Genomic DNA, 12,435 nt, shown 5'->3' with positions numbered 1-12,435 from the left:
GATGGGTGCGAGTAGAGAAAAATGTTCATCAAACAGCATGTGCAAGGATAAGCAATAATAATAACACTTGTAACAATACAATAAAATAAGAAAATGAGGTAGAACTAGAATATATATATATATCAATCAATCAATCAATTTTTTTTTTATAGCGCCAAATCACAACAAACAGTTGCCCCAAGGCGCTCTATATTGTAAGGCAAGGCCATACAATAATTATGTAAAACCCCAACGGTCAAAACGACCCCCTGTGAGCAAGCACTTGGCTACAGTGGGAAGGAAAAACTCCCTTTTAACAGGAAGAAACCTCCAGCAGAACCAGGCTCAGGGAGGGGCAGTCTTCTGCTGGGACTGGTTGGGGCTGAGGGAGAGAACCAGGAAAAAGACATGCTGTGGAGGGGAGCAGAGATCGATCACTAGTAAGCCTGCAGTCTGAGAGCGAAGCGCTCTATTGGGGTGATATGGTACTACGAGGTCCCTAAGATAAGATGGGACCTGATTATTCAAAACCTTATAAGTAAGAAGAAGAATTTTAAATTCTATTCTAGAATTAACTGGAAGCCAATGAAGAGAGGCCAATATGGGTGAGATATGCTCTCTCCTTCTAGTCCCTGTCAGTACTCTAGCTGCAGCATTTCGAATTAACTGAAGGCTTTTTAGGGAACTTTTAGGACAACCTGATAATAATGAATTACAATAGTCCAGCCTAGAGGAAATAAATGCATGAATTAGTTTTTCAGCATCACTCTGAGACAAGACCTTTCTAATTTTAGAGATATTGCGTAAATGCAAAAAAGCAGTCCTACATATTTGTTTAATATGCACTTTGAATGACATATCCTGATCAAAAATGACTCCAAGATTTCTCACAGTATTACTAGAGGTCAGGGTAATGCCATCCAGAGTAAGGATCTGGTTAGACACCATGTTTCTAAGATTTGTGGGGCCAAGTACAATAACTTCAGTTTTATCTGAGTTTAAAAGCAGGAAATTAGAGGTCATCCATGTCTTTATGTCTGTAAGACAATCCTGCAGTTTAGCTAATTGGTGTGTGTCCTCTGGCTTCATGGATAGATAAAGCTGGGTATCATCTGCATAACAATGAAAATTTAAGCAATACTGTCTAATAATACTGCCTAAGGGAAGCATGTATAAAGTGAATAAAATTGGTCCTAGCACAGAACCTTGTGGAACTCCATAATTAACTTTAGTCTGTGAAGAAGATTCCCCATTTACATGAACAAATTGTAATCTATTAGACAAATATGATTCAAACCACCGCAACGCAGTGCCTTTAATACCTATGGCATGCTCTAATCTCTGTAATAAAATTTTATGGTCAACAGTATCAAAAGCAGCACTGAGGTCTAACAGAACAAGCACAGAGATGAGTCCACTGTCCGAGGCCATAAGAAGATCATTTGTAACCTTCACTAATGCTGTTTCTGTACTATGATGAATTCTAAAACCTGACTGAAACTCTTCAAATAGACCATTCCTCTGCAGATGATCAGTTAGCTGTTTTACAACTACCCTTTCAAGAATTTTTGAGAGAAAAGGAAGGTTGGAGATTGGCCTATAATTAGCTAAGATAGCTGGGTCAAGTGATGGCTTTTTAAGTAATGGTTTAATTACTGCCACCTTAAAAGCCTGTGGTACATAGCCAACTAACAAAGATAGATTGATCATATTTAAGATCGAAGCATTAAATAATGGTAGGGCTTCCTTGAGCAGCCTGGTAGGAATGGGGTCTAATAAACATGTTGATGGTTTGGATGAAGTAACTAATGAAAATAACTCAGACAGAACAATCGGAGAGAAAGAGTCTAACCAAAAACCGGCATCACTGAAAGCAGCCAAAGATAACGATACGTCTTTGGGATGGTTATGAGTAATTTTTTCTCTAATAGTTAAAATTTTGTTAGCAAAGAAAGTCATGAAGTCATTACTAGTTAAAGTTAATGGAATACTCAGCTCAATAGAGCTCTGACTCTTTGTCAGCCTGGCTACAGTGCTGAAAAGAAACCTGGGGTTGTTCTTATTTTCTTCAATTAGTGATGAGTAGAAAGATGTCCTAGCTTTACGGAGGGCTTTTTTATAGAGCAACAGACTCTTTTTCCAGGCTAAGTGAAGATCTTCTGAATTAGTGAGACGCCATTTCCTCTCCAACTTACGGGTTATCTGCTTTAAGCTACGAGTTTGAGAGTTATACCACGGAGTCAGGCACTTCTGATTTAAAGCTCTCTTTTTCAGAGGAGCTACAGCATCCAAAATTGTCTTCAATGAGGATGTAAAACTATTGACGAGATACTCTATCTCACTTACAGAGTTTAGGTAGCTACTCTGCACTGTGTTGGTATATGGCATTAGAGAACATAAAGAAGGAATCATATCCTTAAACCTAGTTACAGCGCTTTCTGAAAGACTTCTAGTGTAATGAAACTTATTCCCCACTGCTGGGTAGTCCATCAGAGTAAATGTAAATGTTATTAAGAAATGATCAGACAGAAGGGAGTTTTCAGGGAATACTGTTAAGTCTTCTATTTCTATACCATAAGTCAGAACAAGATCTAAGATATGATTAAAGTGGTGGGTGGACTCATTTACTTTTTGAGCAAAGCCAATAGAGTCTAATAATAGATTAAATGCAGTGTTGAGGCTGTCATTCTCAGCATCTGTGTGGATGTTAAAATCGCCCACTATAATTATCTTATCTGAGCTAAGCACTAAGTCAGACAAAAGGTCTGAAAATTCACAGAGAAACTCACAGTAACGACCAGGTGGACGATAGATAATAACAAATAAAACTGGTTTTTGGGACTTCCAATTTGGATGGACAAGACTAAGAGTCAAGCTTTCAAATGAATTAAAGCTCTGTCTGGGTTTTTGATTAATTAATAAGCTGGAATGGAAGATTGCTGCTAATCCTCCGCCTCGGCCCGTGCTACGAGCATTCTGACAGTTAGTGTGACTCGGGGGTGTTGACTCATTTAAACTAACATATTCATCCTGCTGTAACCAGGTTTCTGTAAGGCAGAATAAATCAATATGTTGATCAATTATTATATCATTTACCAACAGGGACTTAGAAGAGAGAGACCTAATCTTTAATAGACCACATTTAACTCTTTTAGTCTGTGGTGCAGTTGAAGGTGCTATATTATTTTTTCTTTTTGAATTTTTATGCTTAAATAGATTTTTGCTGGTTATTGGTAGTCTGGGAGCAGGCACCGTCTCTACGGGGATGGGGTAATGAGGGGATGGCAGGGGGAGAGAAGCTGCAGAGAGGTGTATAAGACTACAACTCTATTAGAGAACATAAAGAAGGAATCATATCCTTAAACCTAGTTACAGCGCTTTCTGAAAGACTTCTAGTGTAATGAAACTTATTCCCCACTGCTGGGTAGTCCATCAGAGTAAATGTAAATGTTATTAAGAAATGATCAGACATATATATATATATATATATATATATATATATATATATATATATATATATATATATATATTTGAATGGAAAAAGACAGGAGCATCTTAGTGGAATTTAGATGTGGTAAGGTGACATTAGTGCAGGGATTTGTAAACGAGTTGTTATTGCACGTGATTTGTGGACATATTATTGCATGTGGTTACTTCACAGTGTTATTGTACAGCCTGACAGCAGCAGGGAGGAACAACCTGCGGTATCGTTCCTTCCTTCCTGCTCTTACCTGGAAAATAGTGAGAGACAGGGAGAGAGAGAAAGAGAGAGAGGGAAAGGGAGAGACAGAGGGAGAGAGAAAGACAAAGTGAACGAGACAGAGAGAAAGTGAAAGAGAGAGAGCGAACAAGAGAGGGAGACAGAGGACTGAAGAGTAAAAAAAATTAACACTTGCTTTGACAATGCAAACACGTCTCCCATGTCAGTAAAGCTCCATTGAAATTGAGAAGGTGAGAGAGACACACAGACAGACAGAGAGAGGGACAGAGAGACAGGGACAGAGAGGAGGGGGGGACTTAATTTTTATTCTTAACACTTGCTTTGACAAATTAAACATGTTTCCCATGTCAATAAAGCTCCATTGAAATTGAAAATTGAGAAGGAGAGACAGACAGAGAGAGAGAGAGAGAGTGCTGTCTTTTCTCTTTACGTCTATAAAAATAAGGCTATAAAAGTCTATAAAAAAATAAAAGTACTTAATTCTTTCACCAAAACATCAAATCTAGCCTTTCATCTTAGATACACCTTCTGGAAAATTGTAGCTCAACCTTTAGGTCTCCTTTTTTTAAAAAATCCTCATATAAAATCAACAGTAATGATAATAATGTTGAAGCAAACAGAGCTCTGGTGTCAGAATAGTATCAGTATAGGCAGATAACCAGATTCAGGGATCGGATCGGGAGTGAAAAATTGTGGATCGGTGCATCCCTAAAATCAGCACCTTGCCCGAGATGCAGAATTGTTGTTGTAATCTGTCCACAAGAATACGCAACACTGAGGTGCAACAACGACAGAACAGAAGCACGATCAGAGTCAGCATTTAACAATAAGTCATTCACGACCTTTGTCAGTGCAGTCTCCGTGGAATGATTTCTCCTAAAGGCAGACTGAAGAGGCTCAAAGATATTGTTAGCTAATACTCAACAAGCTGATTGGAAACCACTTTTTCAAACACCTTTGTTAAAAACACAAGGTTTGAAACGTCTGTAGTTTAACAGTGTATCAACATCAAGTCCAGGCTTCTTTAACAAAGGTTTTTCCACAGCAGATTTAAAACACTCAGGAAAAATTCCCAAAGACAGCGAATAATTTAAAATGGATAAAATATATGGACCTAGTGTATTCCAAAGCTCTTTCATAACCCAAGAAGGATGAGGGTCCAAAGAACAGGTTGTTGAGCGTGCTGTTGTAACAATCTTTGACAATCTGGGCAATGGAGGGAGCTGGAAATCCGTCAGTCCCTGTCCACTGGTGACAGGAGCAGGAGCACATGCTACATCACAGTTTAGTGACTGGGGTGTTTGCAGTCTGATGTCCTCGAGCGTGTCATTAAAAAACAAAAGAAAGTCCTGCGCTGTCAGCTGAGAGCAGCTGAGTGAGCTTTGATACCGTATCAGACAGCAGCTTTGAATCAGGCCTGTTGCTCTCAGTTAGATGAGAACAGAACGATGCCTTTGCAGCTGACATGGCAGACTGATATGTAGTCAGAATCTCCATCCAGGTTTGATAAAATACATTCAGTCTGGACTGACGCCACTGATTCTCAGCTTTCCTGGACTCTTTCTAAGCGATTTCTTGACCTTTTCTGGTGCCATCGAATCCAGCAGGCCAAGAAGGACGAGATTACACTGCTCAGTCAGGCTGCCCTCTGTGAAATCAAACCAAGTCAGGCAATCTTGAATTAAAATCCTGTATGGCACTCAGGCTGATATATCACCGTTCCTCTACCCAAATGTGTGCGTTTCACACATGCATTCACATGGTCGGGAATTTTGCAAATTTCTACAGAAATGGAGATTTTTCACTTGTACATTGAGCTCCTAGTACTATTGTTTTTGTCATAGTAAGAGAGTTTGTATTTGTTAGTGATTTTCTACAGTAAGCAGGCTTCTGCTCCAGCAGAGAACCCAAAGCAAGCAAACGCCCAGACATTCGCAACCAGGCCAAAAGAGCCCGGTAAGAGTGGAGGAAGGTGCACACAGGTGGACTCCAATCTTTGTAGGAGACTGTGGCAGGAGAGAGTGTAGGTAGACAGCATTGGACGGCAATTTGTAGGATGACTTTAGAAGTGTGATGAAATAATGACCAGAAATCCTCATTATTTTGCTGCTTTGGAACATGCCTTATACAGACTGTGTGTATCCGTGTTAGCAATAGAGCCTGGATTAGCCCATATTGGTACCACCAATTGATAAAAAGAGATGCACTTGTCCAAATAAATTTTAATTTTCACCTGTACAAATTGTTTTAACATTTGTCAAATGGCAATAATGTTATTCCAGTTGATCCAGCACCATTGAAAGTTCTTGTGGTCTTTAAAGATGAAGTTGGTCTGCCGGCACGTGAAGGGTCCATGTTTCGTTCCATCGGTCTTACCTCTGCTGTTTGCTGTCTTTTTTGTCGTCTCTCAGCTTTGTCGGCACTGAAGGAGCACATTGGCTGGCGCTACTGCCTGATTTTCCTGGGCTTTTTACAGGCTTCTGTGATTGGCTGTGGGATTGTCCTTCGCCCACTCATCATCCAGTCAGAGCCTGGAAATGATGATGAATCTGAAACAAAGTCGCTTCCTTTAAAACAGCTGCAGACTGTTTACGAGCTGGAGACTGAACAAATCTCTATCAATTCTGGAGTTTCCCAGGGCTCCGGGGACTCGGGCATCATGTCCTTGTCTGGATCAAGTGCTGACCTCAGAAATGTAGCAGCAGAAAGTAAAGGCCTGATGGAGTGGGAGGAGCAGGACAGAGATGGGCAGGTCCCGTCATTGTCCACAGATTCCAGCTCAGTGGAGAAGGATGAAAGGGTAGTGGCTGAGACGGGTCCTCTCACAGCCTCCAGTCCCAAACTGCTGGACTTCCATGTTCTTAAAGACTGTGCCTTCATCTGGTACTCTCTTTTTGGCTTCTTTGCCACCCTAGGATTCTTTGCCCCACAGCTTTACATCATTGAACTGAGCAAGAGCCGGGGTGTAGAACCCACCATGGCTTCCTACATGCTCTCAGTAATGGCAGTGGCTGAGATCTTTGGCCGCTGGTCCATCGGGGGGGTGCTGAATAAAGTCTGCTTCAGGAAGACTTTGGTGCTCCTTGGCTGTGTAATCCTCCTGTGTCTAGTTCTGGTGGCCTTTACTGTCGTGAGGGAGTTTTGGGGCCTGGTGGTCTGCTGCACCCTCTATGGCTACTTCATGGGAACAGTGGCTTCTACACACATTCCAATGCTGGCTGAAGATGACATAGTGGGAATTCAGAAGATGGCATCATCGGTCGGTGTATACATCTTCATCCAGAGCTTTGCAGGGCTGGCTGGACCACCACTGGGAGGTACAACTTCACTCACACCTTCACTCACTGAATGTTGCCATTTTTTGAAGTCATTGTTTTCAGACCCTTGTGCCGTTTAACACCCAGTACACCATTTAACACTCAGAGTGTTCTAATGATATTATGTCATATGGGTTTTTATCTGTCCTTTACTTACATATGATGGTTTTATATTAAACGCTGCGCGTCTGCTGCATGGGCCCTCGTGCTGTCGACGGGCGACTGACACATGGGGCCTGCTGTGTGACTGACTGCTGTGTGGGGTTGTCCATGTTTGAGCAGGGAAAGAAAGAATCATATGGTTCCATTCTAGGGTCCCTCATTTCATTTAACACTTAACTCTTGCTTTTTTGTTGTTGTTTGCTTTAGCAAACAAAGAACTTGAGCTAAAGTCGAGTGCTCCCGCCTGTGTAGAAATGGGTGGGAGCCTTTCTTTGAAGGCAACATGTCTTTGCCTTCCCTGCAGCCAGATTGTAAATTCTTGAGGACAGTTAGAAGCGTAAAGCTCAGCGAAGCAAACGTTTGTCAGTGTCCATCAGTAGGAGAACATTCCAGAGCCACCCCTTAACAGGATGGTTTGGACAGGAGACGTTCTTGTAACATGAGACTTTACTTTAAATCTGGATTGTGATTAAAAAAATAAAGGCGGTGGGGGTGGGGGGGGCACATGTTGAGAGTAAGGCGGTGTCTGTTTCCTGTTTAGAAGAAACCTAGTGTGTCATGGCACTGACACGTGGTTTGATGATTTCTGGTTTGGTTTATTCACATGTGTGGAACCAAAATCTGTTGTGATTTGGTTTATTAGATGACAATGGCACCTCTGAAGGAGTTCTAGGCTTCTGTGGATGTGAGTGGTTCAACACTTGCCTGTTTCATCCTGCTTCACGTTGGAGGAGAGAAAGACAGTAAACCAGGAAAACTAATCAAAGGTTTCATCATGTGCCTTCTGGCAAACTCCAGCTAAAGTTTTACAGTCTTTTAAAGAAAATCCTCCTTTGCACCACCTCACCATGAAGCTGCTCCACAGTTTTCAACCACAGGAGCCTATGACTCCTTCAGAGCTGTGTGAGTGTCTTGGTGGATTCCCTCACTTGTCTCCTGGTCCATGCCCAGCTCACAATAACGCTCCCAAAAACGTTATAAGAATGTTTGTCAAATGTCAGAACGTGAGCTGCGAAGCTCTTGGAATGTTTTTAAGTAAAGTTTCCTTTTGGTTCCCAGAATGTTTGATAGTAACATTAGCACAAGCGCAGGGTTCTTGTTAGCGTTATAACAGAGTAATGGCACATTACGCTGCTGCCTGAAAAGATTATGCTGCAACTGGGCCGTTATGTTGTTTTGGAGGGTGTGTAGCCCGAAAATGACCATTTCTCTGCATTGATTGTGGATCCACTGGTTCTGATTTAGAAAGCCGCGAGTCCACAATTTATTCATCAACCTCTGTCAAAGCCATATAAAGATGTCCGTGGTAACTCACCTTTTCTGCTGATTAAAGTCGCTAAACATGACTCTTGTCTGTTGTCAGCAGAAGCGAGAATCATCCACTGCTTCACAAGGACAGTTTTTATTCGTTTATCATTAACGTGCCTTTTTTGTGGGGCAGCCAATGACACGATTCTCTGGCGTGGACTGAACCATTAATATCTCCCACTTCACTGGCTCGTGAACTGAAGTTACTTTCCCTCGTGTAAAGGAAAATAATGATCCATCCATCCATTTTCTTCCGCTTTATTCGGAGTCGGGTCGTGGGGGCAGCAGCTCCAGCAAAGCCGCCCAGACCTCCCTATCCACACACATCTCCCCCAGCTCCTCCGGGGGAACCCCAAGGCATTCCCAAGCCAGCCGAGAGATGTAGTCCCTCCAGCGTGTCCTGGATCTTCCCCGGGGCCTCCTCCCGATGGGACGTGCCCGGAACACCTCTCCAGCGAGGCATCCAGGAGGCATCCGGAAAAGATGCCCGAGCCACCTCAACTGGCTCCTTTCGACGTGGAGAAGCAGCGGCTCGACTCCGAGCTCCTCCCGAGTGACCGAGCTCCTCACCCTATCTCTATGGGAGCGCCCAGCCACCCTGCGGAGGAAACTCATCTCGGCCGCTTGTACTCGCAATCTCGTTCTTTCGGTCATATGCCAAATCTCATGACCATAGGTGAGGATCGGAACATAGATCAATCGGTGAATCGAGAGCTTCGGTCCGATACAGCAACCGCATCACTGCAGATGCTACACCGATCTGTCTATCGATCTCACGCTCCATCCGTCCCTCACTCGTGAATAAGACCCCGAGATACTTAAACTCCTCCACTTGAGGCAAGGACACTCCACCGGCCTGAAGAGGGCAAAGCACCTTTTTCTGGTCGAGAACCATGGCCTCGGATTTGGAGGTGTTGATTTTCATCCCGGACGCTTCAAATTCGGGTGCAAACCGCCCCAGTGCACACTGAAGGTCCTGATTTGACGAAGCCAACAGAACCACATCGTCCGTAAACATCAGAGACGAGATTCTGTGGTTCCCAAACCAGACCACCTCTACACCTTGGCTGCGCCTAGAAATTCTGTCCATAAAGATAATGAACAGCGGTGACAAAGGGCAGCCCTGGCGGAGGCCAACGTGCACTGGAAACAGGTTTGACTTACTACCGGCAATGCGAACCAAGCTGCTGCTGTGGTCGTACAGGGACCGGATAGCCCTTAGCAAAGGACCTCGGACCCCGTACTCCTGGAGCACCCCCCCACAGGGTGCCCAGAGGGACACGGTCAAACGCCTTCTCCAGATCCACAAAGCATATGTGGACTGGTTGGGCGAACTCCCATGAACCCTCGAGCACCCGATGGAGCGTGTAGAGCTGGTCCAGTGTGCCGCGACCAGGACAAAAACCACACTGCTCCTCCTGAATCCGAGGTTCGACTATCAGTCGAATTCTCCTCTCCAGTACTCTGGAATAGACCTTACCGGGGAGGCTGAGGAGTGTGATCCCTCTGTAGTTGGAACACACCCTCCGGTCCTCCTTCTTAAACAGAGGGACCGCCACCCCGGTCTGCCAATCCAGAGGCACTGTCCCCAACCGCCACGTGATGTTGCAGAGGCGTGTCAACCAAGACAGTCCCACAAATCAAATCAAAATCAAATCAATTTTATTTATATAGTGCCAAACACAACAAACAGTTGCCCCAAGGTGCTTTATATTGTAAGGCAAAAGCCATACATTAATTACAGAAAAACCCCAATGGTCAAAACGACCCCCTATGAGCAAGCACATGGCGACAGTGGGAAGGAACAACAACATCCAGAGATTTAAGGTACCCAGGACGGATTTAATCCACCCCAGGAGCCTTGCCACTGAGGAGCTTTCTAACCACCTCGGTGACTTCAGCCTGGGTAATGGATGAGTCTGCCTCTGAGTCCCCAGTCTCTGCTTCCTCTTTGGAAGACATGACGATAGGATTGAGGAGATCCTCGTAGCATTCCTTCCACCGCCCGACAACATCCCCAGTCAGGGTCAACAGCTCCCCACCCGCACCGTAGACAGTGCGGGTGGAGAGCTGCTTCCGCCTCTTGAGGCGTCGGACGGTTTGCCAGAATTTCTTTGAGGTCGACCGATAGTCCTCCTCCATGGCCTCCCCGAACTCCTCCCGCGTTTTTGCCTCTGTGACTGCACGGGCTGCGGCATGCTTGGCCTGCCGGTACCTGTCAGCTGCCTCCGGGGTCCCACCTACCAACAAAGACAAGTAGGACTCCTTCTTCAGCTCGACAGCATCCCTTACTTCCGGCGTCCACCGCCGGGTTCGGGGATTGCCGCCGCGACAGGCACCAGAGACCTTGTGACCACAGCTACGAGCGGCCGCATTGACAATGGAGGTGGAGAACATGGTCCACTCGGACTCCATGTCTCCAACCTCCCCCGGGATCTGGGAGTAGCTCTCCCGGGGGTGGGAGTTGAAGACCTTGCTGACAGAGGGTTCCGCCAGTCGTTCCCTGCAGACCCTCATGATACGTTTGGGCCTGCCAGGTCTGACCGGCTTCCCCCCCTCCCAGCGGATCCAACTCACCACCAGGTGGTGATCGGTCGACAGCTCTGCCCCTCTCTTCACTCGAGTGGCCGAGACCCGTGGCTGAAGGTCACGATACGACTACAAAGTCTATCATCGACCTCCAGCTCAGGGTGTCCTGGTGCCACGTGCACTTATGGACATCCTTGTGCTCGAACATGGTGTTTGTGATGGATAAATTGTGACTAGCACAGAAGTCCAACAACTGAACACCACTCGGGTTCAGATCGGGGAGGCCATTCTTCCCGATCACCCCCCTCCAGGTCTCACTGTCGCCGCCCACGTGGGCGTTGAAATCCTCCAGGAGAACAATGGAGTCCCCAGTCGGAGCACTATCTAGTACCCCTCCCAGGGACTCCAAGAAGGTTGAGTACTCTGCACTGCCACTTGGCCCGTAGGCCGAGACAACAGTGAGAGACCTGTCCCCGACCTGAAGGTGTAGGGACGCGACCCTCTCGTTCACCGGAGTGAACTCCAACACATGGCGACTGAGCTGGGGAGCAATAAGCAATGCGACACCAGCTCCCTGCCTCTCCCCGTGGGCAACGCCAGAAAAGTGGAGCGTCCAGCCCCTCTCCAGGAGTTGGGTACCAGAGCCCAAGCTGTGCGTGGAGGTGAGCCCGACTATCTCTAGTCGGTATTTCTCAACCTCCTGCACAAGCTCAGGCTCCTCCCCCCCCCAGTGAGGTGACATTCCACGTCCCAACAGCCAGGGGCTGTGAGCGCGGACCGGGCCGCCGGGCCACCCACCCTCGACTGACACCCAGTCCTCTCTGCACCCGACCCCCATGGCCCCCTCTGCAGGTGGTGAACCCACAGGAGGGTGGGCCCACGTCGCTCTTTCGGGCTGAGCCCGGCTGGGCCCCGTGGGCTAAGGCCCGACCACCAGGCACTCGCGCGCGAGCCCCAACCCCAGGCCTGGCTCCAGGGTGGGGCCCCGGCTCTGCCATACCGGGCGACGTCTCGGTTCTTGATTTTTTTACTGGTCATGGGAGCTTCTGAACTGCCCTTAGTCTGAGCCGTCACCTAGGACCTGTTTGCCTTGGGAAACCCTACAAGGAGCACAAAGCCCCCGACAACATAGCTCCTAGGATCATCCCGGTACGCAAACTCCCCCACCACGATAAGGTGGCAGCTAGAGGGGAAGGAAATGGAAATGGAAATGAAAAATAATGATAATAATAATAATAATATCCTCCTCTCCGTGTTAGTGTTGTGGGATCTGCTGTGGCTCTCTGCCGAGTAAAGTTGGAAAAACGGATCATTCCAGAACCAATAGCTTCAAAGCAAATCGCAGTTTTAAATCAAATGACACCTCTTTCCAAATGTTGTAATACAGACTTCACATTACAACCGACCAAAACTATTTTT

General features: G+C 46.0%; 1 protein-coding gene across 3 annotated transcripts in view; it reads left to right on the top strand.

Annotated features, from left to right (window-relative positions):
• LOC117505882 (monocarboxylate transporter 7-like) overlaps positions 1 to 12,435 on the top strand; it is a 48,724-nt gene that overhangs the window by 29,269 nt on the left and 7,020 nt on the right. For all 3 annotated transcript variants that reach the window (XM_034165418.1, XM_034165417.1, XM_034165419.1), the window contains one exon: positions 6,112 to 7,017. In XM_034165418.1, coding sequence (XP_034021309.1) covers positions 6,112 to 7,017 — 906 coding nt within the window. The remainder of the gene's footprint in view (positions 1 to 6,111; positions 7,018 to 12,435) is intronic.

The sequence above is a fragment of the Thalassophryne amazonica genome, unplaced genomic scaffold, assembly GCF_902500255.1.
Source record: "Thalassophryne amazonica unplaced genomic scaffold, fThaAma1.1, whole genome shotgun sequence".
Classification (NCBI taxonomy): domain Eukaryota; kingdom Metazoa; phylum Chordata; class Actinopteri; order Batrachoidiformes; family Batrachoididae; genus Thalassophryne; species Thalassophryne amazonica.
This window is presented reverse-complemented; position numbering and strand designations above follow the sequence as displayed.